The following is a 22,430-nucleotide window of genomic DNA, read 5'->3' as shown; positions in this document are numbered from 1 at the left end:
GGTTCCCATTCCTATCGAGCTCTGCAAGTAGTTAATATTGCCTCCAACAGCTTAATATAAAGGCCAACTTACGAGAACTGAGGTCTATACCACTCATTAGCATTCCTACCATGTACTTATTGAACGGAAGCTGACTTACCGATAACATGAGGCCAGAGAGCCCGCTGATTGAACAAACTTGCCCTATCGACCCGTCAGCACCAACGTATCTAACTAGAAGATATAAACGTACGAAGCACAGATCCCGTCGATGAATATCCTGACTTCAAACATCACAGCGTCATCCGGCTGCATGAGTCCCTCCATAACTCTAGTCGGACGTGGTCTATCCCAGCTATGAACAGATACTCTGAAGGGAGTATCTCTAGCCAAACTAGCCACAAAGCAAGTCAACACTGGCATCTGGCCTGGACTTCCCTGTATGCTGTTCGCGTTATAGTATGGTCCCGGGTTAAGAACGGTTTGGGCTTGTAGATATGGTGATTCTAGACGGCGAGCTGTTAGTATTTGTAGGCAAGTAAAGGGTGAAAGAACATGCCATTGTCTCTCGTAACGAAGCAATTCGTCTTGAACTCCTGTAGAGGCACTTTTGATCCCTCTGGGAAGAGCAGGACGTCCCAGCTTTCGAACCTCATGGTGGAGGGTATGTAGCGAGGGCGAGACAACGAGGGTCAAGAGGGAGATGAAGACTGTAGACGATATAGCTGTCTGTAAGGATAGAAGACAGCAGAGAAGAAGAGACGTCGAGTCTCGTTCTTCAGGGGAGTTTCCATGTTTTCTGCCTGTAGGCCAGAAGGCGCGGAGTGTGATGTTTTCCTTCCTCACCTCAGGAAAGAATATCCCACTGCTTCTCTCTTCCTCAGTATAGTCTCAGTATCGTCCTCAGTATAGTCTTAGTATAGTATTATTACTATGATCTGGGTCTCGGTCTAGCCGCACGTTAAATAGTTATAGTTTCCCCAGATTCGCATCTCGCCTGGTCCTGCATACGCTCGCCTTCTAGAACGCTTAGCACTCAGGCACAGCTTCAAAGTTGACGTCACTGAAGGAACAGATATAGCATCCTTGTCTCTATAGTGCGACCTTATCTATCTCTAACCGCCGTGTCGGAGCCTTATACCCAGGCCAGTGTGATCGGTATAGCCTTATACGCTTCTTCGGCTAGTGATACCCATGTTATACCATACTATATCCACCGGTCTAGCATCATGATTAAAGATTAAACGGCCCTTGCCAGCCTGATCGCAGACGCAGAAAGATACTAAACAAGAGAAGACGTACAAGTACAGGTACAGGTTACAGTACACGACGGAAAAGAACAACATTAAACGCACGAGCAGGAGCAGGAGCAAGAGTGGAATACTATAGCATGCATGCGAGAACAAAGATACAGATACAGACGCAGACGCAGAAGGCAGACAGGCAGATTTCATCTTTTCATCTCTTTTGCTCGTGGGCTCGTTGGCTGCATCACGCTCACAAGCAGGGGAAGGCAGGGAAGGGGAATGGGAAAGGCAAGGGGGGACAAAAGAAACTATTATAGTAAGGAAAGGGAAAGAAAGGAACGAATGGACGAGGCTAAAGGTACGAGTACAAATGAACGCACACACGCAAATCGAGTATCATCAATCGGTATCAGGTACAGCAGTTGGAGCCGTCGCGCAAAGAGAGAGGACAAAGGAGAACAAATATCATGACGATGTTGTACATGTAATATGACGTGACGGGACGGTGAACGAATCTAGACGATCAAAAAGGAACAGAAGAAGAAGAAAAAAAGGGAGACCACTCGACCGACCGAGCAATAGCTGGACGGGAAGGGGTAAACAAACCGCAATTCTTCCTTCTCGCTTGCAAAGACAAGATGAAGAGAAAGGGGGGAAAGTTACATGTTCAGCTGTTCCTTGTCAGTTTCACTGCACTGGTTGGACGGACGGACGAGACGGAAATAGAATAGAATAGAAAGAAAATAAAATAGAATAAGATATGATAGGCATGGACGTTGGAACGTGGAAACTTTTTAGCAGACAGCCAACCCATACAAGTAAGTAAGTAAGCAAGTATCAGGCAGGCAGGCAAAAAAAGGGCAAGGCAGGGAATCAGGGAAGCAAGGCAGGACAGGGAATTGGGAAGGAAAGGAAATGGGATTGAAACGATGGCTGGGGCATGGAGCGGCGTAAGAGAGGGTAACTAGCATGTCAACTCCATGCTTCTCATAGGCAAGGAAAGGGAAAGGAAGGGAACGGAAGGGGAATGACTTGGGAGACGAATGAAATTCAGTAGCAAAGAAAAAGGAAAAAGGTAAGGGGAAGTTGAATACCGTATGCTCCAGTCTGAGTGAGAAGTGAAGTAAAACAATGCACATCAACGACGTCAGCAGCAGAATAGGATCGGAATAGGATGCGACAGACAAAGGCACGAAGAAAGAAAGGAAAAAAGAAAGCAGCATTCGTTCCAGTTGTACATACGATGCCAAGCACATGACAAGAAAAGGAACAGAACGATAAAAGAAGAAGAACCGCCCTTCAAGAGCAAACGTAAACGCAAACGCAAACGTAAGGAAGTTAAGCCGTGATACCGTTGTCGTTTCGTGGAATCGGAAGAAGTTGAAGTTGGAAGCAAAAAACAACGAAAAAACGAAAGGAGGTCGCATATTTTAACTCCCGCTGTGGCCGTGGTGGTAGATTAAGCTCAACTCTTTTCTCTTTTTACGGAGAGGTTATCTTCACTGGATGAGAAAGGTTAGTTCTCGTCGGCCTAGGAGGGTAGAATAGGTAAGAAAGAGGATGGTAAAAGAGAAAGGGAGAAGAGAGAGAGAGAGAGAGAGAGACATACCTTCATTGGCGCGAAGCCACCGCCATACTGGTGGGCTGGTGGCATGCCCATTGCTGGGTAGATTGGCGGCGGGGGAGCTGGTCGGTAGGGGGTGCCAGCTGGACCAGAGTTGTTCTGCGATCGCCCCCAGCTCAGTCGGACGCGCGAGTTGCCGATGGGGTAGCCCTGCATCTGGTTGATGGCCATCTCAGCGGCGTGGCGCTGGACGAACTGGACGAAGCCGCAGCCCTTGCCTGGCGGGATCTTGACGTAGGTGATTTCGCCGAAGCCCTGGAAGAAGGAGCGGAGCTCGTCCTCGGTCACGTAGCCGGAGAGACCACCGACGAAGACGGTGGTGTTGTTTGGGTCGGTGAACTGGTTCATGGGCTGGGGAGCAGCGCCGTAGTAGCCCATCTGGGGCCCGCCGGGGCCGGGAGGGCCGCCAGCACCGCCCATGGAGGGAGGGTACATGCCGGCTGGGGGGCCGCCGGGGACGCCGCCCATGTGAGCAGGGCCGCCGGGCCCAGCAGGGCCTTTGTTCTTTGGCGTGGCGGTGGAGATGCGCATGGGACGGTTGCCGCAGTAGACGCCCTGCATTTCAGAAAGAGCGCGCTGCTGGTCGGTCTCGTCGGAGAAGCGCACGAAGCCGTAGCCGCGGGAGAGGCCGGTGATGGGGTCGGTCATGATTTTGGCGGACTTGCAGGACGGGAAGCGCGACTGGAAGAGGGAGACGAGCACGTATTCGTTGACTTCGGGGCCGAGGTCGCCGACGAAGATGGAGAACTCGGGTCCACGTTCCTCGCGGCTGACCGGTTAGCATGAGCAGTATAAACACAGACGATGGACGTACCTGCGGTCGGCGAGGCCACCACCGGAGGCCCAGTTGAGCTTGAAGGGACGCTGGGTGTTGGGCATGAGGGTGCCGTTGACCGTGAGCGCCTTGGCGGCTGCGGCGGGAGACGAAAAGTCGACGAAGCAGTACCCAGCGTTGGTTCTATCCTGTTAGCTTGCATTATAAAAGAAGATAGAAGAGACGTACCCAGAGAACTTGTCGCGAATCATCTTGACGTTGACCTGCTCGCCCATCTGGTACCAGACGTTGCGGACAAAATTTTCATCGATCCACGGCTCGAGCTCGCCCATCCTAGCCGAGTTAGCGTCGCATAGAGTATATATGGAGAGAGAGCGCACCAGAGGGTCGTCTTGCCGTCGGGCTGCTGGCTGCCAGGCGAGCCGGACGGGTCACCGGCGGCGGCCTGGAACTGGGCAGCGTTTGCGTCGGTTCCGGTCATGGAGGCGTCGCCGGCGGGAGCAGCGGCCGGGTTAGCAGCGCCGTCGGGGGCGGGATGCTGGTTCTGAAAGGAATCGAAGGGTTGGAAGGACATCGCGGAGGCTGTTGTCGTTAGTCTGGTAGAAGGACAGTAGAGTGGACGCGGTAGAGATGCGCCGACGGACCGTAAAGCGAACAGGAACTCCAAGGCGTTGCGACTGAATCTCGTATCTCGTAGACCGCGTCTGCGCTGGTTAGTCGATGTGGAGAGAAGTTGATAAGAAGTGATGTGATGAGGAAGAAGAAGAGAAGGTGAAGAGAGACGTGAAGAGGACGTGAAGACGTGAAGGGAAGAGGACGGGGACAGACAGACCAGGACGCACAAACAGACAAGAGACAAGAACAAGAAGAAGAAGCGAGAAGAGGAAGAGGAAGAGAAGAAGGAAGAGAAGAGGCGATGGATGAAGGTGGTGGGAGGGGGAGGGGAGGAAGAGAAAAGGAGGGAGAAAAGCAGGCGAGTGCCAAGCAGCTAACAGGACGTAGATAGAGAAGAGAACAGGAAGAGGATGGGAAGAGAGTATATGAAGACAGGATAGGGATAGGAAGAAGAGAAGACGTACACTCCTACAGACAGAAAGCAGAGAGACGAAGAAGAAGACACTGTTACTGTTACTCTCTACTGTTACTATCCCACTTCCCTTCTCTTCCACTTCCACTTCTCTTCACTAGCGAGTTTATGCAAGTCATCTTCTAGCCTCTTCTAGACCGCACATACAGATATATATATATATATAGATAGATGGATATACTATTAAGAAGATATAGATATAGATAGATATAGATATAGAAGAGAGATATTAAGAAGATATGGCATCACCAAGCAACTGGACTGTCCGCTCATACACCCGCGCCGCCTCCATCTCCCACCGTCCAACATCCGCCTCGACATCTTCATCATCATCTTCATCCCCATCATCTTCGTCCTCGGCAAGCTGGTCTCGCACGGCAAAGACAGTCACCCGCGTCCCCTCGACCAGCGACCGGATCCTCACCTTCTCCGTGGCGCTGACATGGCCTTCGACCAGCGTGCGCCCGCTCAGCACGTTGACACCCTGCAGCAGCGAGGCGAAGACGGCGTCCATCTTGGCCAGCAGGGCAAAGGTACGGCGGGCCTGCCATGGATACGCGGGCAGGAAGTCATTCACCACGCCTGCTATGCTGATCATATACGGTACTTGTATAGACGCTACTCTATTAACATACACACACATAGATATAGATGTAGGGGGACGCACGAGTGGCGGAGACCCAGAGGACGTCGAGGACGCGGTCGACGTCGTGCGCGACCTCGGCGAAGGACTCGTAGCCAGGCACATCCTCCTCCTCAGAGTAGGACTTGCTGAACTTCTTTGCGTGGCGGCGGTTGATGCGCAGGAGGGCTGCGTCGATGTAGTTGAGCACCGTCGTCTCCTTGGTCGAGCCGGGGCGGAGAGGGTGCTCGCGCTGGGTCGGCAGGGTTGACGATGACGACGGTGTAGGAGGGATAGAGGGCGCGGGGGACGGGAGGAAGCCTCCGCTCATGTCTACTATATATATACTGTTACTGTGTGTATTCTGTAGGTGAAGAGAAGATGAAGATGAGATGATGCAATGATGACTAAGTTTATGTATGATATAGAGGATGGCTGATATAGATCATGACTCGGGCTGGACAGTTAGCAGTGTAGATATAGAAGATATGGATAGACATACCAGGACCCTCCCACGGCGCTTCTTCATCTCCTCCACGCGCCTCTTGTCCTCTTCAAACTTCCTGAGCAGCTCCCCCTGCCTCTCCTTGCGCTTCTCCCTCATCTGGAACCGATAGAAGTCGCCCAGCCCCTTGTTCTTCTCCCGCTGCCTCTCCGCCAGCGCCCGCAGTTCTTCCTCCTTGCTCTCGTCCCCGCTCCGTTTGGGGTTCCGAGTGACGGTGATGAAGCCATCTTCGTCCGGCATCTGCGTCTGTCTAGCTGCTTCTGCCGCCTGCGCTTCCTCCAGCCGAGTGAAGACGGTCATGTACTCGTTGACGGAACGCAGTAGGTCAGACCGGCTTGGATACCGATGGTTGAGGTGGTTGGTATACCGTGCCGTGCCTAGTGATGGTACTTTATGATCTATCCCTTCGCCCCATGTTATTGTAGAAGACGGTCTTGATGCCCGCTTGATCGCCTTTAGACTTGCTTCCATCGCAGGACGGTCGACGAAGGTGATCACCGCGTGAGAGCCGCTGGGTCGTAGCTCTCTGTCCCATGCTGGCGGTAGGTGGATGGTCTCCAGCGTCCTCTCGCACTCCTCGGCCGTCTCTCGTTTCCGTTTCTTGCCCTTGCCTACTTCCTTAGCTTGAGTTGGTGTCGCGCCGTAGTGGAAGTCGACTCGCTCGACGCGGCCGGAGGCGAGTTGGGCGCCGAACAGGTGGCGGAAGTGTGTCTCTGTAGAGGTCGTGGGGATGTTGACCACGAAGAGCGATCGGGGGGCGTCTGCGTCGGGTATACGGGGGGTATGAGGCTGTATGTAGAAGTAGTGCGTTGCTGCTTCAAAGGATGGTGTAGGTGGTAGCTGTACCGGGAGTACGCTGTAGCCAGCAATGCTAGATACTGGTTTCGACGGCATGGCTTCTATTTGTTATCTGTATTTGCTCGTGGTTGGTCTTTCGCTTGGATTTTTTTGATATCGACGCTTGACACTTGGCAATTTTACGCGACCAACTTCGGTTAGACTTTCTATTTATTCCTCAACTATCAACTTCACATCACTACGATACATGATATGAACTTGAGATATGCACATCTTCTTTCCTACACCTTCTCGGGGTCGTTGATGCCGCCGTTGGTGATGACATAGGTGGCCTCGCGCTCAGGACAGTCTACTTGATATCAGCAACAAGTTTCTCCTCGTATGGATGATACCCACCTGGTGAATCCTGGATCTTTGCAACTCGTTCGTCCCCCCTGCCTTTGCGCAGTAATACCCGGGTCGTCGAGGCGTGGGCAAGGATATGTCCGCCCACTGGCTTGCGACCGTCAGCACCGGCAAACAGGGCACTCGCGCCTGGATCACTCTGCACTTGATTCGTCTGATGCCATGCAGTTAGGACGTTGCAACGGTCAGGTATAGTTAGCGGAGAGTGCTTACCATCAGCACACAAACGTTGAACTCTATACATAGAGTTAGCACGTTTCGGCAGACGTATCTATCGTGTTGTGACGTACCTTCTGCCATGTGAGCCAGCTTCATGAGAAACTGGTTCAGCTTCTGCTGCCGATCCGCAAGCTCTCCACGGCCGCAGTAATCCACGCGGAAACAGTTCATGATACTATCGATGATAAGCAGACGGTACTCTCCGCTTGCAAACTCCTTTGCCAGCGTGTTGAGCAGCTCGAGCTGGTGCTCACTGTTCAATGCGCGAGCATATGCGATATTCTCCAGAGTAGAGTCTGGGTCAACGCCGAACCTTTCTGCAATCTGTGCAATTCGTTCAGGACGAAAGGTGCCCTCGGTGTCGATGTAGGCCGCTTTCCCTTCGGCACCGCCCATGTCCTTGGGTAGTTGGGCGATCACGGACATCGTATGCGAGAGTTGCGTTTTACCACAACGGAACTCGCCGTATACCTCGCTGATGCTCATGCTCTGAAATCCTCTATTCAAGTGTTTAGCTACTACTCTTCCATTCTTGTGACTGTCCATGTCAGGAAATACGCACCCGCCAAGGATTGAATCAAACTGCTTACTACCCGTTGATACCTTCACTACCCTCTTGCGTTGATGCCCAAGCTCCATGGCAGTTATGAAACCCGAAGCAGAAAGCTGGCATTGTTAGTACGAATCTAAACGCAGTCAGTGGATGAATTACACACCTGGCATTTCTGAATTGCTTCTTTGATCTTCTCAACCTTTACTTCGCTGAAGCCCTTGATTTTCAGTAAGGTCTTGCGAGTGGCTCCGTGGACAGACTAGATACTCCATAACCTGTATTTAGTTTGGAAATATATTACAGCTGAAAAGGCCGAGGAATTGTACCGCCACGGTATAGAAGCCATTGATCTTCAGCTTTGTGATGTCGGCGGCCCCAACGCCTTGATAAATCATCGTGTTAGCCAGGCTCAAACCACGGTTGGTCAGGGCATATCCGTACCATGAGCTTGAATGCCGTCGATATCAACGATGAAGTCCTATGACGAGAGTACGAGTCTAGCGATTAGCGATATCTGCCAACGGGGGACGCGGAAAAGTCATGATGCTACTCACATCCTCGTCAGCGTTATCACTGGTTGTCGATGCTGGCATCTTGCTTGCTATAGACACGTTTGACAAGATTGATATCCTCGTGGAAGCTGTTTGTCTCTGGTAAGAAGAAGAAGCTACTCTCTACAGGCAGAGGTGAAAGTCTTTCCAGAAGGGGAAAAGACGCGACCCCTCCATCACCGCCCTCCCGATCGGGTAATCTGGACCTCGACCCTTAAATACGCTATACACTATGAATATGAAGAAGGATATGATACGATTAAAGGCAATGCTTCAATTGTTAGTCTGCAGTTGACTGAGTAGCAAAACGAAGTTCCCATCCGGCAACGAGTCCGGGATAGATAGTATACATTCGTGGCAGAAAAGAACATGGCATGGCAGATAGGAGAAGAAAGGGAAAACTTCCAATATATGACCGGGAATACCGCGATAAGATGATGAGAATACGGAGATGAGAGTAGATGTGAGATGGGAGATGGGAAAAATGAGAAAGAAAATGAAATGAATGAGCTAGCCGCGCCAGGTAACCTTTTTGTTTGCTTTTCCAAAATGTGAAGAATCTCAGCTCAACCACCCAGCAACCTTCAGAACGTCCTCCAAGCCTAACTGACACTCAGCTTCGCACGCCCTTCTTTGCTTGCTGACCTCTCTCGCCGCCTTTTTCTGTTTCTGGTCTGGCCCGGCCCTTTGTAATTGCCCGCTTCCGCTCCCGCCATCCTTCACAAAGGAGCGTACTCCTTTTCCAAGCCCATTCTTCTCCTGCCCAATAGCATGAAACATGAAACCGCGAATACCTTGACAGACAAATCGACGCCGTTCATTAAGGGGGGGTGTTTTTTTTTCCTGGTGAGCATGCTGGATGATATGGTAAATCCAAGTCGTAGAATCTAGGACGTCGTGAAACTTTTGCTCGGTCGTATACATGATAGAAAGGAAACGAGTGGAATAAAAATGAAGGGAAAAATAAGATGCTCGCCCTGCATCACGTTGATGCTTATAGTAATTGCAAAGTGTAATCCAAATGCAAAAAAGGATGAAATAATAATAAAAAAAGGGAAAAGGAGTAGGAATAGGTTGAAGGGTAGGAAATAATTAGACGAGGAATGATATAACCAAAACGTAAGACATATAAGGAAGTTGATGGAGAGACTTCCCGAGTCAGCTCAACTTGGTAGTGTGCCGCAGTGTGCCGCAGTGTGCCTTAGACAACAGTCGCGGCAGGGCCTGCTCCGGTTGCGACAGGTGGAGCTTCCGTGGGGGTTTCCGTAGGTGGGTTAACTGCTGCGGCAGTTTCAGCGCTAGCAGGTTGCGCCTTCGTATCCGCGTTATTGGTAGGACAATCGCGGGAGATGTGGCCAGCCTGAGAGCACTTGTAACAGACCTTTCCGACAGAACTCAACGGTCCGCCGTTGGGGGCAGTGCAGTCGCGGGAGATATGGCCCTGTTATGGCACCCAGTTAGACAAATGAAAATGCCATATGTAAAAGGGGAATGTTATTGAGATCCAGACGTACCAATTTTCCGCAGGCGTAGCACTTCATAGCCTGGGCTTGGCAATCTCGTGCGAAATGGTTCGGGCCACCGCATTTGTAGCATGTCGCTGCTCTGGGATATCCCGCGGGGCCTCCACGGAAACCGGCATTAAACCCTCCACGAGGCGGCCCTGCATTTCGGGGGCCTGGGGGAGTTTGCTGCATACCGCCGGATGGACAATTTCGCTAATGCGGGGAAGAGAAAGTCGTTTAGAACAGTTTCTATACACATATACGGATTCATAACTTACAGCCAAATGTCCGGGGAGGTTGCAGTTATAGCAACGGGCGTTAGAGGCGCCACCGCTCAAGCGGAGGGTAGGACAGTCAGCCTGGACATGACCTAGACCCTGGCAATGGTAGCATTGTTTCGCTACAGCGTGTTAGGCGCTGGTCTGGTATATATTGTATATCGCTAGAGTACTTAATGCTTACTTTCAGTCGTTCGGGGTCGCGGGCAACCGTTGGACTCGTGTCCTAGAGACACCTTGTCAGATCAAAATTAAATGACGAGGAGCCACAGAGGTTCTGAACCAACCGGGTTGCTTGCCTACGGGGAGAGATTTGACCAATTAGCCACATGGGGATGCACGCAGGAATGGTGGGTGTATTTAACCGCACGAAACTCACAGTTGTAGCAAAGTCGCTCGGAGGAAGAGCAAACCTCTATCGATTGCCGAATTAATTATGCGTACTTCTTTTTTTTTTTTCTTGTAGAAAAAGCTGGTTTGATTTAAGCGGTGGACGAACCAGCGTAGTGCCCAATATTGCCACATTTGTAGCATGCACGTCGAGACAACAACATCCTATAAGCACAACCCGTTAGAGCTCCGGAAAAGGCTAGGGTTCAAGTCTTGGGACGCAGAAGTCGATTGTAATTTATACAGTGGAACAGGCTGTTGGCTGTTGTAGCTAGAGGTAGGGGTAGATGCAAGGTTGGTTGGGCGTGAAGAACGATAGGCCTGTTGCGAAACCGCGAGAGCCCATGGAGAATTGTTGTATCTGGAAACTTGGAAGCGCACTCACTTTCCAGAAACTAGTAATAATAGACCCTAGGGAATCCGTATTCACCTGCACACGTCCTAGAGAATCTTGTATCGACAATATAAACAGTCAGACCATTTGTCCATGGAGCAAAATCCTGCAAAACTGCCAGACCGCAAAGGCCGCCGACCGACCCCCCGAGCTTGGACTAAAAAGAAACAACCAAGAATTCAAGACAGGAAAAGGTTCAAGGATGCTCACAGCTCGTCTCTTATTCCTGCCCAAGATCCTGACACACGCTCCTCAGCTCTTCTTCGTCTGCTGCTTCAAACCCGCCGGACCACAATTGATATACCCGTCTTTGTTCTCGAGAGCGTTTGCGTTCCAGTTTCGCCAAAAGGGCAAGGGGAGAAAAGAAGCAAAAGGCGAAGAACTTGGGCAAAGGTCGTCACGCCTTGCCTCATCGGGTTAGTGTGTATAAAGCTTGGCATAGGTCATGTGATGTGACTTTCTTACGTCATGCTCTACTGATGATACTGATAGACGATACTAGATGGATATATGTATGTGTGTGTTATACGGAATATGTGTGTAGGTATATTCTTGTCTCTAAGATGAGTGTACTTTTAGACGGATCCGTCAGGACAGGTAAGTAGACATGAAGTATGGTCAGTGTGCTATGCCTTCTTCTCCTCAATCTCAATCAGGGCTGGGGCGTTGACGGTACGGCCCTTCAGGAACTCGAGACCCTCACCTCCCTAGTATCCAGTTAGCTCGGCACGCGGATAAAAGTGAGAATAGTAACTTACGTAGCTGATGGAAGGAGACACCTCGACGCCGACAGCACCGGCCTCCTTGCTGACGATACCTCCAGCGGCCTCGATCCAGCGGAGACCCTGCTGCATGATATCCTGCTTGCTGGTGTCTGGGTTATCGTCCTTGGTGCCCCTGGCGTTCTTGAGAGGGGAGAATTCCTCCTCTCGCTTCACCTCAATGGCAGCAAACTTCTCAAGTGGGGTGAGGGGGAAGACGTCGAAGACGAACTGTTCAAGCTTGATCCCGTTGGGAGATTCTGGCTTGACGGTGGCGCCGGTCTTGGTGTCGAAGAAGGGAATCTTCTTGCGGGCGATGTGGTGTGGTAGGTCGGAGGCCCAGCTTTCGATCGACTCGAAGAAGCTGAAGGAGTAGTAGTGGTTGACGATGTTGGCGGCTCTGAACTTGAGGACGCCAGCTTGTTTGGGGTCGACGGCGTTGGCGGTGTCTTGGTCAATCTCAGAGTATTCGACGACGCCTGGCTTTCCGCCATTGAGGACGATGAGACCAACGGACTCGGTAGCGTTACGCTTTCGTACAACCTTGGTGGCAATGTCGACTTTCTTGGAGGCAGCAAAGCCGATGAAGGTAGGATCAGCCACCTTGACGAGGCAGTTGTCTACACAGTAGGCGTGGATGTGCTCGATTCCGCGCTTCTTCATGTCATCTCGGACACCGGAGGTGATGAGAGCTTGGTAGATGCCTCCATTTCCATCGGGGGCAACGGCAACCTATATCGTACAAGTAAGCATGTGGTTTAACCCTTTGGCTATATCCGTAGACATACCTTTGAAGCACTCTCAAGCAAGATCTCGCCGTCATTGGAGATACAAGGCAGAACTCCTTGGTTGAAGATGGTCACATTCTCCTTGGCGAGGCCGAAGAAGTTGTTGTCTGTGAAGAACTTCTCTGTTGCTTGTCTGGTCGGTCCACTGGTCATGGTGTACCATGGAACCACGACTTTCTTGTTGCCAGACACATCCGTAGCCAACGACTGCAGCTTTGCAATTCGCTCAGCCTGTATCTGGAACAACGACTTCTTACTTGGAAGACCGATGTCGAAGCATCCCTTGGGGTCAGAGCTACCCAGTCTGGTACCCTGGCCACCAGCCATGAGCACGACGGCAACCTTGTTCTCAGCGATGAGCTTCAACCCCTCATCGTACCATCTCCTCAGGTCATCTGGGTTAGAGTCGAGTATCGACGCAGTAGCGTTCTCTGGAAGGGGCTCAAGGGACTTGGGGGTGTCGGTCTTCAACGCAGCGGCGGCATCAGCATTGGCACGCTTGACGAGCTTGTTGATGTGTTCGGGGTCGAAGGTAGAGAGCTGGTGGAAGAGCTGGGCCTGATCGTTGGAGCTCAGAGTGTCGAAGCGAGCAAAGACCTGTCCTTGGTTTGCCTGTTCGTACTTCTTCTTGAGCTCTGCGACCTCTTCAGCTGATGGCTGGCGGAGCGGGGTGTCCTGGACTCCCATGCCCGATATCTTGCCAATTAGGTTGGAGACGGTATCTCGCACGGCGGCAGCCATTGTGATATGTGTAGAATGCGTAGATGTGTATATCCGGGTGTCTGGTCTTAAGAGAGTTACTATCGATGGTGGGATGACGAGGGGGCCAGGCTGGTATATGTACCGCTATGATGTCTTAGATGCCAGAGACTAAGTGGGCGTCGACGTCCAGAGCTACTTCTTACCCGCTATGAGCATCCACAGCTTCGTTTGCAGGCTGTGTCTGATCCTCCGTAGAAGATTGGTAGATGGAGATAGCCCCCCTTGCGAAGCTCACTTCCACCCCCCGCCATAAAGGTAAGTATCTTTCTTGCAGGTGGGCACACGTGATATGCCACCCATACGTGGCAGCGCATTCTCCCTGGATACATTTGATTCTAGAGCGAGAGAGCTACAGGAGTGCTCGTCTACTGCATCTGACACGTCAGGAGCCAGGCCTTTAGTTGCAAAGCAAGGGTGACTCAAATTCAAGTGCAGGCTAAGCGCAATCCCAGTAGAGAAAGTTAATAATACAGATATATTTCAAAATGGCAGCTCTGTGTCGATGCTCTTCACCGCCGCCTCTGTGAACGGTGGTGAGTCCGTTCGTCGTATCTGGGGCGAGGACTCCTGCGTCTCTCATGTCTCCCTTCCCTGTCATACCCATCATGTCGCCTAGGAGGTGATCTATCACGAATCTTACCCCGCGGAGGGCTTCGACTTCGACTTCGACTTCGACTCCGACTTCGAGAGCGATCCCTTCGGCGAGGCTCGGACGAGCTTGGCCCTTTATTGCGTATATCGTCCTTGTCAAAGACCATTCCGTACTTGCTTCGACGGTCTCCCGTGTCTGCTGCACGATACTGACGTCGCTTCTCCAAGGTAGATATACCTCCAAACCCGCCCCTCTGACCTGATCTTTTCGCATTCGTGGCTGTTCTCCATGTGTCTGATAATTTCGACACACTCTGTGAAAAGTCCACGTGAATGCGGTGGTCGTCAATTAAGACTCCCTGCATCTTAAAGTAGGCCTGCTCGCAGTCTTTTTGATTTTCAAACTCGATGAATGCATATTGTAGGCTGTCGCCCGTTTTCTTATCTCGTATTACCTCGCATGACAGAATTTTGCCAAAACGGCTGAATATAAGATTTAAATCGTCGTCTAAACATTGGGGAGTTAGTAAATGGACGACTGATAATGGGAGGGGTTTGTTCGAGATAGATACCTTGTGTGACGGGGTTGAGTTTGCAAACAAATAGCACGTTTTCCGGTGGCTTTACTTCTGCGAAAGGAAGGTCCCCAACCATTTCAAGAGTCAAAGCTTGTGCCTGCGCCTCGCGTTCTCGTCGCATCTTTTCCAACGCTTCTTCATCTATCTCTTGGTCTAAATCTTCATCGTCCGCAATTATGACAGTAGCTAGCTGGGCCTTGGAAGGGAGAGGGCTTTCTGGGGGTTCTTGCAGACCCGGTGGGTCATCGTAAGGGTCATCCAGCACAACTGTATGTCGAATACGGATGTCTTTCAGCGGTCGTCCCTTGTCGTCAATAAAAGCCGTGTTGACCTTTTCGAGGACATCGAACCCCTCGACCACCTTCCCGAATATCACCGCCCTGTCGTTTAAATAGTCAAGGTTGTCACCGAGCGTTATGATAAACTGGCTCCCTGCCAACCGTTCATCTGGATTGCTCGGAGATCGAAGTGTCACCATGCTCACGGTTCCGAGCTCGGAATGCTTTAATTTGGGGGGGAATCCTATCGAGTAGTACTTCTGCGATGGTCCGTTGAGGATCCCCCATATTGAGCTCCCGCCATCGCTCTCCGACGAATCAGGGCCGATCGGGTCGCCCGTCTGAAGGGAGAAGCCTTTTTGGACGCTATGGACAGGCGAGAAATTGTAGTACTTGATTTTGCATAGCTTCAGGAAGCTAAGCTAAGACTCTTAGTTTCCAATTCTCAGCTATTTTGGTATCCAACGAGGATGGGAACGGAGAACTTACTTTTCACATGCCTTCGGAGAGGACTCGGTCAACAGGTCGATGACGATATCTCCCAGAGAGGTTTCGAGGAGAACACTCATACTGAATCGAGGTGCTTGCCCGTCTATCGCAAACCAACGCGGCTTTACCTACTTTGCTGTAAGAAAGCGAGATCGCGAAGGTTGCTTCGACCAATTACGTAATTTCTGCAGCGATCTCGGAATTATATTAATGCGATCCCGTGATATGCTTTTATTTTTTTAATATACGCCGCTTCAGGGGTTCATCCTACATACGGAGTACACCAACCGGGCTGAGAAGCAATATGCCTTCCAACCGGATGCTAGGGCGTCTCCGTTTGAACAGCCATGAACGCAGCCACTCCCGCAGTCTCTGTCTGATCGTCGTCCAGCGATTCCAGCCTGCTGCTTCGCCAGATTATTCTATTTCTAACTGCCTGACAAAGCCTGGTGTAAATTATCTGTGGATGTATTCGCCATGACTGTTGGTCCTCTGCCGTGCAGGAAGAAACAATGTTTAGTTTCACGCCGAAGCGCTGCCACACCTTCTCGGTGAAACCATACACGTGAATCGTGGCCTTGGGGGCTCTATGGCTGCGGGTATCGTAATTTTACCCTTGTCTCGCTTCATTGAACATGCTAACTTGCACAACCAGCGGAACCCTTATATCCTGTGTCCCAATCAACTATTTGTGGGATAGCAGCCAAATAATCTCTCCCTCCCGGGGTTGGACAACCTACATGACTCGCATGCAGGTTTCTTCCTTGATGTACATATACGGGGATGGGATTCGTCACGGAGTCAAATGGGACAGGGCTTCATGCACGATACAGGATGCAAGATATGCAGACATCATACAGATGCCTTATTCCGTTTCTGTGAGTAGCCTGTGGCGTACTAGGCGGGGCATGGCCTTTGACACATCTCTACAATTTTCTAGAAGATTAGAATTATGACTGACATGCAACCTTAGCTGGGCCCTACACATGGTGGCTTCCAAAAAAGCAGCCCACTTGAATCACTGCCATTTTCATTCGAGCGCGGGCCTCCTTTGGAAGGGTTTGGGTTGAACCCGCTTCATTCGTGGGCCATGTGGACTCAACTTAGGGTTACAGTGTGCTATCAACGTATCGGGGTACGAGCTGCTTGTGAACCCTTCTCCACATCCTGTACACGTCCAAGGAAAGCATCTACCCTTTTCTAGAAGCTCTTGTTGGACTTAGGCCCTTACATATCTCCGTCCTACCTGCTAGAGCTGGATGCCGGAGAGGGCGTATACTCTCCCGTTCAGCGGGGTGACAATGGTAGCCCATTCCAAAGCGTCCGACCCCAGAGCACATACGTCGGTTTGTTGGATAACAGATACAGCCCTGTGATGGCAACGGCCGCCGACGTGACGCTATTCCCTAAATCATGGCTGAACATCAACCCCAACGACCCTGAAACGGCTAAAATGGCTCACTAGCAAGGCTGAGAAGCGTCTATACGAGATCTGGTTTGTCTACCCCGTATAGTATGGAAGGGGACTATCAAATTTGATTGGAGATGATGATAATTTATCAGAGGGGAACGGCAATCGAACAGAATAATAAACGCCACGCATCCATTTAAGGGTTGACAAGGAGTACTTGTCACCCTTTTACGCGAAAATCCGAGGATGTTTGCTTGCATCACGAATGTTGACGCCGCGCTGTACCTGGCAGCCGGCCAATCAGAAAAAGGGTCATGCAGCTAGCAAACATCCCTCACCCAAGTCCCAAACCACTTCATCTTAGTTTCTAAGAGACCCATACATATATCTCTCGATGGCAAACGCCCTGGCCGGTTGCTTGCTCAAACCACATCGTCCCTTTTCAGACGAGAGGAGCTCATATGCATTCTTTTTCTCCTTTGTTTGTCGTTCGACTTTCAAGGGCAAAATGAGCTCCTTAGTATCCCTGCCTACAGTACGTAAGGGGGTACATAAGATAGCATCTCCCCGAGCGAAGTTCCAAAACTTCCTCTATATCTTTTTTTCTATATGTATACCATGGTTATTTTTCAGCTATGCTATATACAAAATCGTTTTTTCCTTCGGTACTTAGAAGGTAATTTGACAACGTGTGACATCTCTCTGTGACACACCATCCCACACTGCCTTTATTTTTCAATCATCAAGTTCTTAACGGATTCCTGCGCACACGTTACTTCATATCCACTGAGACCCTGCAGCTTAGTACAACCGGGCACCCACAGTGTTTTGGTGGAACATAATAAAGAAGTCAGGCACTATCAAACCGACATACTACTTCAACTCGTTAGTTGAATTACAAAGTTTCAAAACAATTTCTGGAGCGCTAGGCAAACTTCGGTAAGCCAACTTTACTGTCTATCAAGAGGTTCTGGAACAAGGGTGTCTGGCCAAGTACATCACCACGACTATCAAGAGCACACGGCGTGCTGCCTTTGCTTTAAAACACACTTGCTCCCTGGACTTCTTGGATGTATGAATGGCTCCAGAATAGCCAGCATACCCTCGCCTTCACCAACTTCACTCTTTTCCTTTCAATCACTACCATAAATTTTGACACTATTAGACCCTGCCTATCCTTACTTGAGAACAACTTTACTTGCCACATCCAGTGGAATGTTACACATGCCGAGCGTTCACTGATTTATACAAGCATTCCTCTACAGCATTGATAGCTCTAGATATTGCAGGAGGATGGACAGCCCATATTACGACCACGAAGAAGACACCAAGGATTTGCGGCAAACACATCCAATCGCCGGCCAGGCTATGCAGCTTAAGAGAGAAGAGAGCGAAGATACCAAGGAGGCATGCCTTGCCCAAATCCGTTCAGGCGCGGAGTGCGAATCAAAGACGAACGGGCCCAGCCAAAGGCGCCGTACCCAAGTTGCTGTATGATACATTTCCTTTCTTATCACATATATAGACAGGAACTGACTGGCCACTATAGTGCGCAAGATGCCGCAGGAGAAAGATCAAGTGCAGCGGCGATCTCGGAAATGGCGAAGCATGCTCGAACTGTAAAAGTTCCGGGACAACTAATTGCATATTTTTAAGAGTTGGTCTATCCATCAGGCTGCGTGATCTTGTACCTACCATGCACGAGAACATGATTTTGACTCGCATGCAGGTCAACTCTTCACTACTCCAGACGAAGGGGAGCTACTCTCCATGGACATATCAATACTCAGGTTCAGCATCACCGGGGACTTGCGGACAGCAACAGGCAGCATATGACGCTCATCTCCTCAGGGCAAACTCTCTATCGATACACGCTGGGCCGCCCAGGTTGCCAGGGTACTCAGTAGCTCAGTCCGGGGTCGAGTATGGAACTACTTCAGAGTCCATACTCCCCAACAGATCATATTATGCCCCGAACTATGCCCTTGGGTATGATGAAGAGTCAGTGTACAATGTTCCTATCTCATCCTACGTGCTGCCGAGCTCTACCAGCGCCGGGGCCAGTCATCTCTGTGGGACTTCTCCTCCAACGAGAAGCTGGCGATTGCCAACCACGCTAGATCCTGCCAATGGAGGTGTATATCCTGACCCTGACGGAAGCGGCTCACTATCGCCGAGTTTTCCATTTCTCGGACGGTCGTCTCAAAAATATACGTCCAGTGATACAGTTACGCCCTTCTCGGCCATGAGCTCACTGTCTTCGGGGCAAGATAGAACATTGCCTAATCCGACCACTGGTCGAAATAATGCTGCTCTCGCGTCTTCTGCAGAAGGTGGTAGTGGCACCGGTCCAACAACTCTGTGCGCAAGCATTACCTCTGCATACAAGCAGGCATACCAGTTGGCGGTAGACAATGATGGCGAGCATTGCACGCGTCCAATACCCGGCACCTATTCCACTTCAGCTCTACCAAGCAGCACCAAATCTTCCTCAGGCTCCCCAGATTATGGTTTCGGGTACATTCCACTATCTGGCTGCCTTCAAACATGCGCTTCCTCTGCCCCTTTCCTGGTTACTGTGCCAGCTGATTCTCCTCTCGATGCCCATCAGAATTCAGGCGACCGGCGGGCCAATAAAAGGCCAACAAAGAGCAAAAGTCCCACAGATACATGTGTGTCGGAATATGGCCATTCCACAAGCCGCAGCAGCCACCGCCTGGGGTCATCTAGGCCATCAGGGGGTATGCTGGTCAGTGGTGAGGTGTATGAAAGACCGCAGTATACGAAGCCAGCACGAAACCCTTACGCAGGGGAGCAAGTCACTGTCGCTCCTCATCTGTCGGCGGGTACCTCAAGCTGTTACTAAGTTGGTGGCCACGCTGGTAGCACTTGTTTGACCATGACCTGTTCCTCGTAACAACCTGTATACATCATACGCTCCACCCTTGTCCTCTCGATGCCCGTAAGGGCTATTGCGCTCTACCCCCGGAACTCCTTTGTGTTCCTACTTTTGATTTGCTTTCCTTATTCCTTGTGTCTTGTGCTCCGTGGGAAAAAAAGACCCTAAACAAAGGCCGCCTCCTGCACTCAACCCCATAGCAATATGTTCTGGGGGAGGTGGTTGCGGGTATATTGTTTGATGGTGGTGCGGTCCTCGCCTTGTTCTCTACAGAGCAGGCGTTCCCACCATCTATTCCCCCGTTATTTTATATCTACCATTTTTTTTTTCTTCCCAATTATATCTGTTTTACATCTATTATCGCATCTACGCCATGCGTCGGAGCTTCTTTTCGGGGACCTGGATGGGATAGGAGGCGACGGCGACGGTTAAGGTGTATGTCATGTTTTTGTATTAATGAAACGATTCATTTTTTTTTCTTCTCCAAGCTGTCTGGTACTGGTCAAAATGGATACATGAAGAGTTTCTGATGGTAATTCCCTGATTGCCCACTCGAATAGATGATTCGAATAAAAAAGAGATTTGCATCACATGTTCGGCCAGGAGAAACAGAGATGAGTTCCAAAGGGAAGAAAGGGAAACGTTTTTGAATTTAATTATCCATCTGGTGACGCCACACAAGTAAGCCCACCCGTTGGTTTTGATTCATAGCTAGCGTACACCATTGATTGTCCTGAGACACGTAATGTAGAGCAACTCTGTAGAAGCGCTGTTCATCAAGGCAATTTTCAAGGTGCAAGTCTCCAACCCAACCGCCAAACCAGCAACAGTCATTAAGCCGCTCATTTCTTGGCCTTCTTGACACCCTTGACCTTCGCCGTTCCTCGGAGCTTGTTGGCTCTGATCTTGCTGCTCTTGCCTATAATTAGAGATATAACATGTCAGTCCTGTACTCGTTTCCTCCAAAGTGCCAAAAAGAGATGCATAATGCCATGACATACGTTGTTTTCTGCTTGGCCTCTCGAGCTTCTCGGCGGCACCGTAGCGGACGAGTCTGTAACGGGGCTCGAATTTCTTCAAGGCTTCGGTAGAGTCGTAGACGAGAGCAAAGCCGGTGGTCTTTCCACCACCGTAGTGGGTGCGGAGGCCGAATACCGATATTTGATCCTTGCTGGCCTTGTAGAGTTCACCGAGCTTCGTCCTGAGGTCCTCCTTGGAGATGTTTGCGCGGTTAGGGTGGAGGATGTCACTGTTTCCCAGAAGATGGCACCCAGGTTAGCTGATTCAGTCCAGTAAACGCCCCAAATGCGCAATGCTGCGTCTTGACCCCTCCACCACCGTTCGAATTTTCCTCATCACTTCAAGCTGCTCCGAGCTGCTTCTGCTTCTTCCGACTGCATCGGGGGAGATGCGAGGAGAGGGTTCTGGATCCGGAGAGCAAAGCACTTACACAACCATCTGCTTCCTGCCCAAGAGAGGGTTGCGGATGAACTTGCGAGTCCGCAGGGTAACGGGAGTGTCAGCCATGATGTCGGAGCGTGGTGCGAGAGATGTAAAGGCCTCCGATGGACGTGATGAGAATCTTCCGTCGAGCGAAGAAGATTCGTGCAGCGGTGGTCGATGGGAGGCGTGTCGTGGCTGCGGTGGTCGAACGTTTGTCGCTGTCGTCGAACTTTCAATGTCAATTTCCATTTTGCTGGTGTGGGTTTTCGGTTAGGGCCAAGAGCGTCGCTAGTCTGTTTATGTAAGCAGCCGACCACCTCAACTTCAACTTCAACTACACTACAACTATGACAACGACAACGACATGACACGATAATAGTTGAGAGGGATACACGCTGTACAGAGGCTGTGTAAGATGGAGACGGTCTCTGCCGATGAAGCGACCGGTCTCAGCACCCTCGCAGCGCAGTACTTCCAAGGCGTTGATGTGCAGAGCCTGCGGTTTCTACCTGGCCCCATCCTGCTCAAGCCCCAGGTGCAACGCTGGATCGATCGGAACATGTTCTGTGAAGACACTGTCTGGCCTCTGCCGCCGTTGAACTACCGTGGCCGGGTCCTCAAACTGCTACTGTCAAAACTTGAGGAGTCGTTCTCCGACCCCGAGGAGGATGTACGAAGTCCACACCCCCCAACCACCCCCTCGCCCCTGTCTGTCCACGCATGATTGCACACGTTTAGTTTTGATTGTATTTGCACCCTTTTGCAATTCAAGATCCTGACAAGCGCCGTTTCTTTTTCTGCCCCCTAGGAGATCTCAGACGATCTCATGGCGAGCTGGACCGTTCTCATTTCTCGCCCCAAGCCGTCTCCGCTGGAGCAGATCCAACAGTTGTCCTACGTTAGGTACACACCGCCTACGCTACGAGATGTCCGAGATAAGGATTATGTCGTCACGTTAGAAAATCGTGATTTGATCCTGGCTTCAGGAACAACCGGTTTCCGAACCTGGGATGCTTCCCTACATCTCGGGACATTCCTGTCCACAGAGGCTGGCAGAGAACACGTCAATGGCAAAAACGTGCTTGAACTAGGATCGGGAACCGGGCTGGTCTCCTTGTATTGTCTAAAGTGCCTTGGTGCCAACAGAGTACTGGCGACAGACCGGGACCCAGCACTAATTGCGAATATCCAGAAGTGTATCTTGCAGAACAAGCTCGATCCTAAAAGGATCAGTGCTGGTATCTGGGAGTGGGGTACTCCGCTAGAGTTCCATGACAATACGCAGGAAAATGGACAATGTTTCCCCATCGACACTGCATTGGGGTCAGACCTGGTATGCATGCCCGAAGCACGCTACGATACCCGTTGACTAGAGCGCTAATTATAACGGCGTGGGTACAATGCTCGTCGCTGTTTATCCACTGGACTTGTAGCTCTATGACATGGATATGATCCCACTGCTTTTATCAACCGTCCAGGACTTGTTTGATAATTATTC

The 22,430-nt window shown here is 50.8% G+C and overlaps 6 protein-coding genes across 6 annotated transcripts; 1 reads left to right on the top strand and 5 right to left on the bottom strand.

Moving 5' to 3' along the window:
- Nucleotides 1-2,757: 2,757 nt before the first annotated feature.
- On the bottom strand, nt 2,758-8,407 carry GIQ15_01716 (meiotic recombination protein dmc1; the record flags this gene model as incomplete). The annotated part of the gene is made up of 16 exons (XM_033549133.1): nt 2,758-3,619; nt 3,665-3,808; nt 3,854-3,958; nt 4,006-4,329; nt 4,988-5,302; nt 5,352-5,698; nt 5,837-6,695; nt 6,923-6,986; nt 7,034-7,196; nt 7,256-7,278; nt 7,333-7,760; nt 7,824-7,927; nt 7,978-8,073; nt 8,141-8,196; nt 8,256-8,292; nt 8,369-8,407. 16 exons carry the CDS (start codon nt 8,405-8,407, stop codon nt 2,758-2,760), a joined length of 3,966 nt encoding a protein of 1,321 aa, XP_033410084.1.
- Nucleotides 8,408-9,566: 1,159 nt separating this feature from the next.
- GIQ15_01715 (zinc knuckle domain-containing protein) lies at nt 9,567-10,062 on the bottom strand (the record flags this gene model as incomplete). The annotated part of the gene is made up of 2 exons (XM_033549132.1): nt 9,567-9,806; nt 9,880-10,062. 2 exons carry the CDS (start codon nt 10,060-10,062, stop codon nt 9,567-9,569), a joined length of 423 nt encoding a protein of 140 aa, XP_033410083.1.
- Nucleotides 10,063-11,558: 1,496 nt separating this feature from the next.
- Nucleotides 11,559-13,222, bottom strand: GIQ15_01714 (UDP-N-acetylglucosamine pyrophosphorylase; the record flags this gene model as incomplete). The annotated part of the gene is made up of 3 exons (XM_033549131.1): nt 11,559-11,639; nt 11,691-12,425; nt 12,482-13,222. The coding sequence occupies 3 exons, from the start codon at nt 13,220-13,222 to the stop codon at nt 11,559-11,561; spliced, it is 1,557 nt and encodes a 518-aa protein (XP_033410082.1).
- A 457-nt stretch (nt 13,223-13,679) lies between these two features.
- GIQ15_01713 (peptidyl-prolyl cis-trans isomerase-like 4) lies at nt 13,680-15,259 on the bottom strand (the record flags this gene model as incomplete). The annotated part of the gene is made up of 4 exons (XM_033549130.1): nt 13,680-13,834; nt 13,884-14,342; nt 14,407-15,107; nt 15,180-15,259. The coding sequence occupies 4 exons, from the start codon at nt 15,257-15,259 to the stop codon at nt 13,680-13,682; spliced, it is 1,395 nt and encodes a 464-aa protein (XP_033410081.1).
- Nucleotides 15,260-20,331: 5,072 nt separating this feature from the next.
- GIQ15_01712 (40S ribosomal protein S24) lies at nt 20,332-21,181 on the bottom strand (the record flags this gene model as incomplete). The annotated part of the gene is made up of 3 exons (XM_033549129.1): nt 20,332-20,408; nt 20,491-20,738; nt 20,940-21,181. 3 exons carry the CDS (start codon nt 21,179-21,181, stop codon nt 20,332-20,334), a joined length of 567 nt encoding a protein of 188 aa, XP_033410080.1.
- Nucleotides 21,182-21,347: 166 nt separating this feature from the next.
- Nucleotides 21,348-22,301, top strand: GIQ15_01711 (uncharacterized protein; the record flags this gene model as incomplete). The annotated part of the gene is made up of 2 exons (XM_033549128.1): nt 21,348-21,602; nt 21,741-22,301. The coding sequence occupies 2 exons, from the start codon at nt 21,348-21,350 to the stop codon at nt 22,299-22,301; spliced, it is 816 nt and encodes a 271-aa protein (XP_033410079.1).
- Between the last annotated feature and the right edge of the window lie 129 nt (nt 22,302-22,430).

Source organism: Arthroderma uncinatum, assembly GCF_011692745.1.
Source record: "Arthroderma uncinatum strain CBS 119779 chromosome Unknown scaffold1, whole genome shotgun sequence".
Taxonomy (NCBI): domain Eukaryota; kingdom Fungi; phylum Ascomycota; class Eurotiomycetes; order Onygenales; family Arthrodermataceae; genus Arthroderma; species Arthroderma uncinatum.
This window is presented reverse-complemented; position numbering and strand designations above follow the sequence as displayed.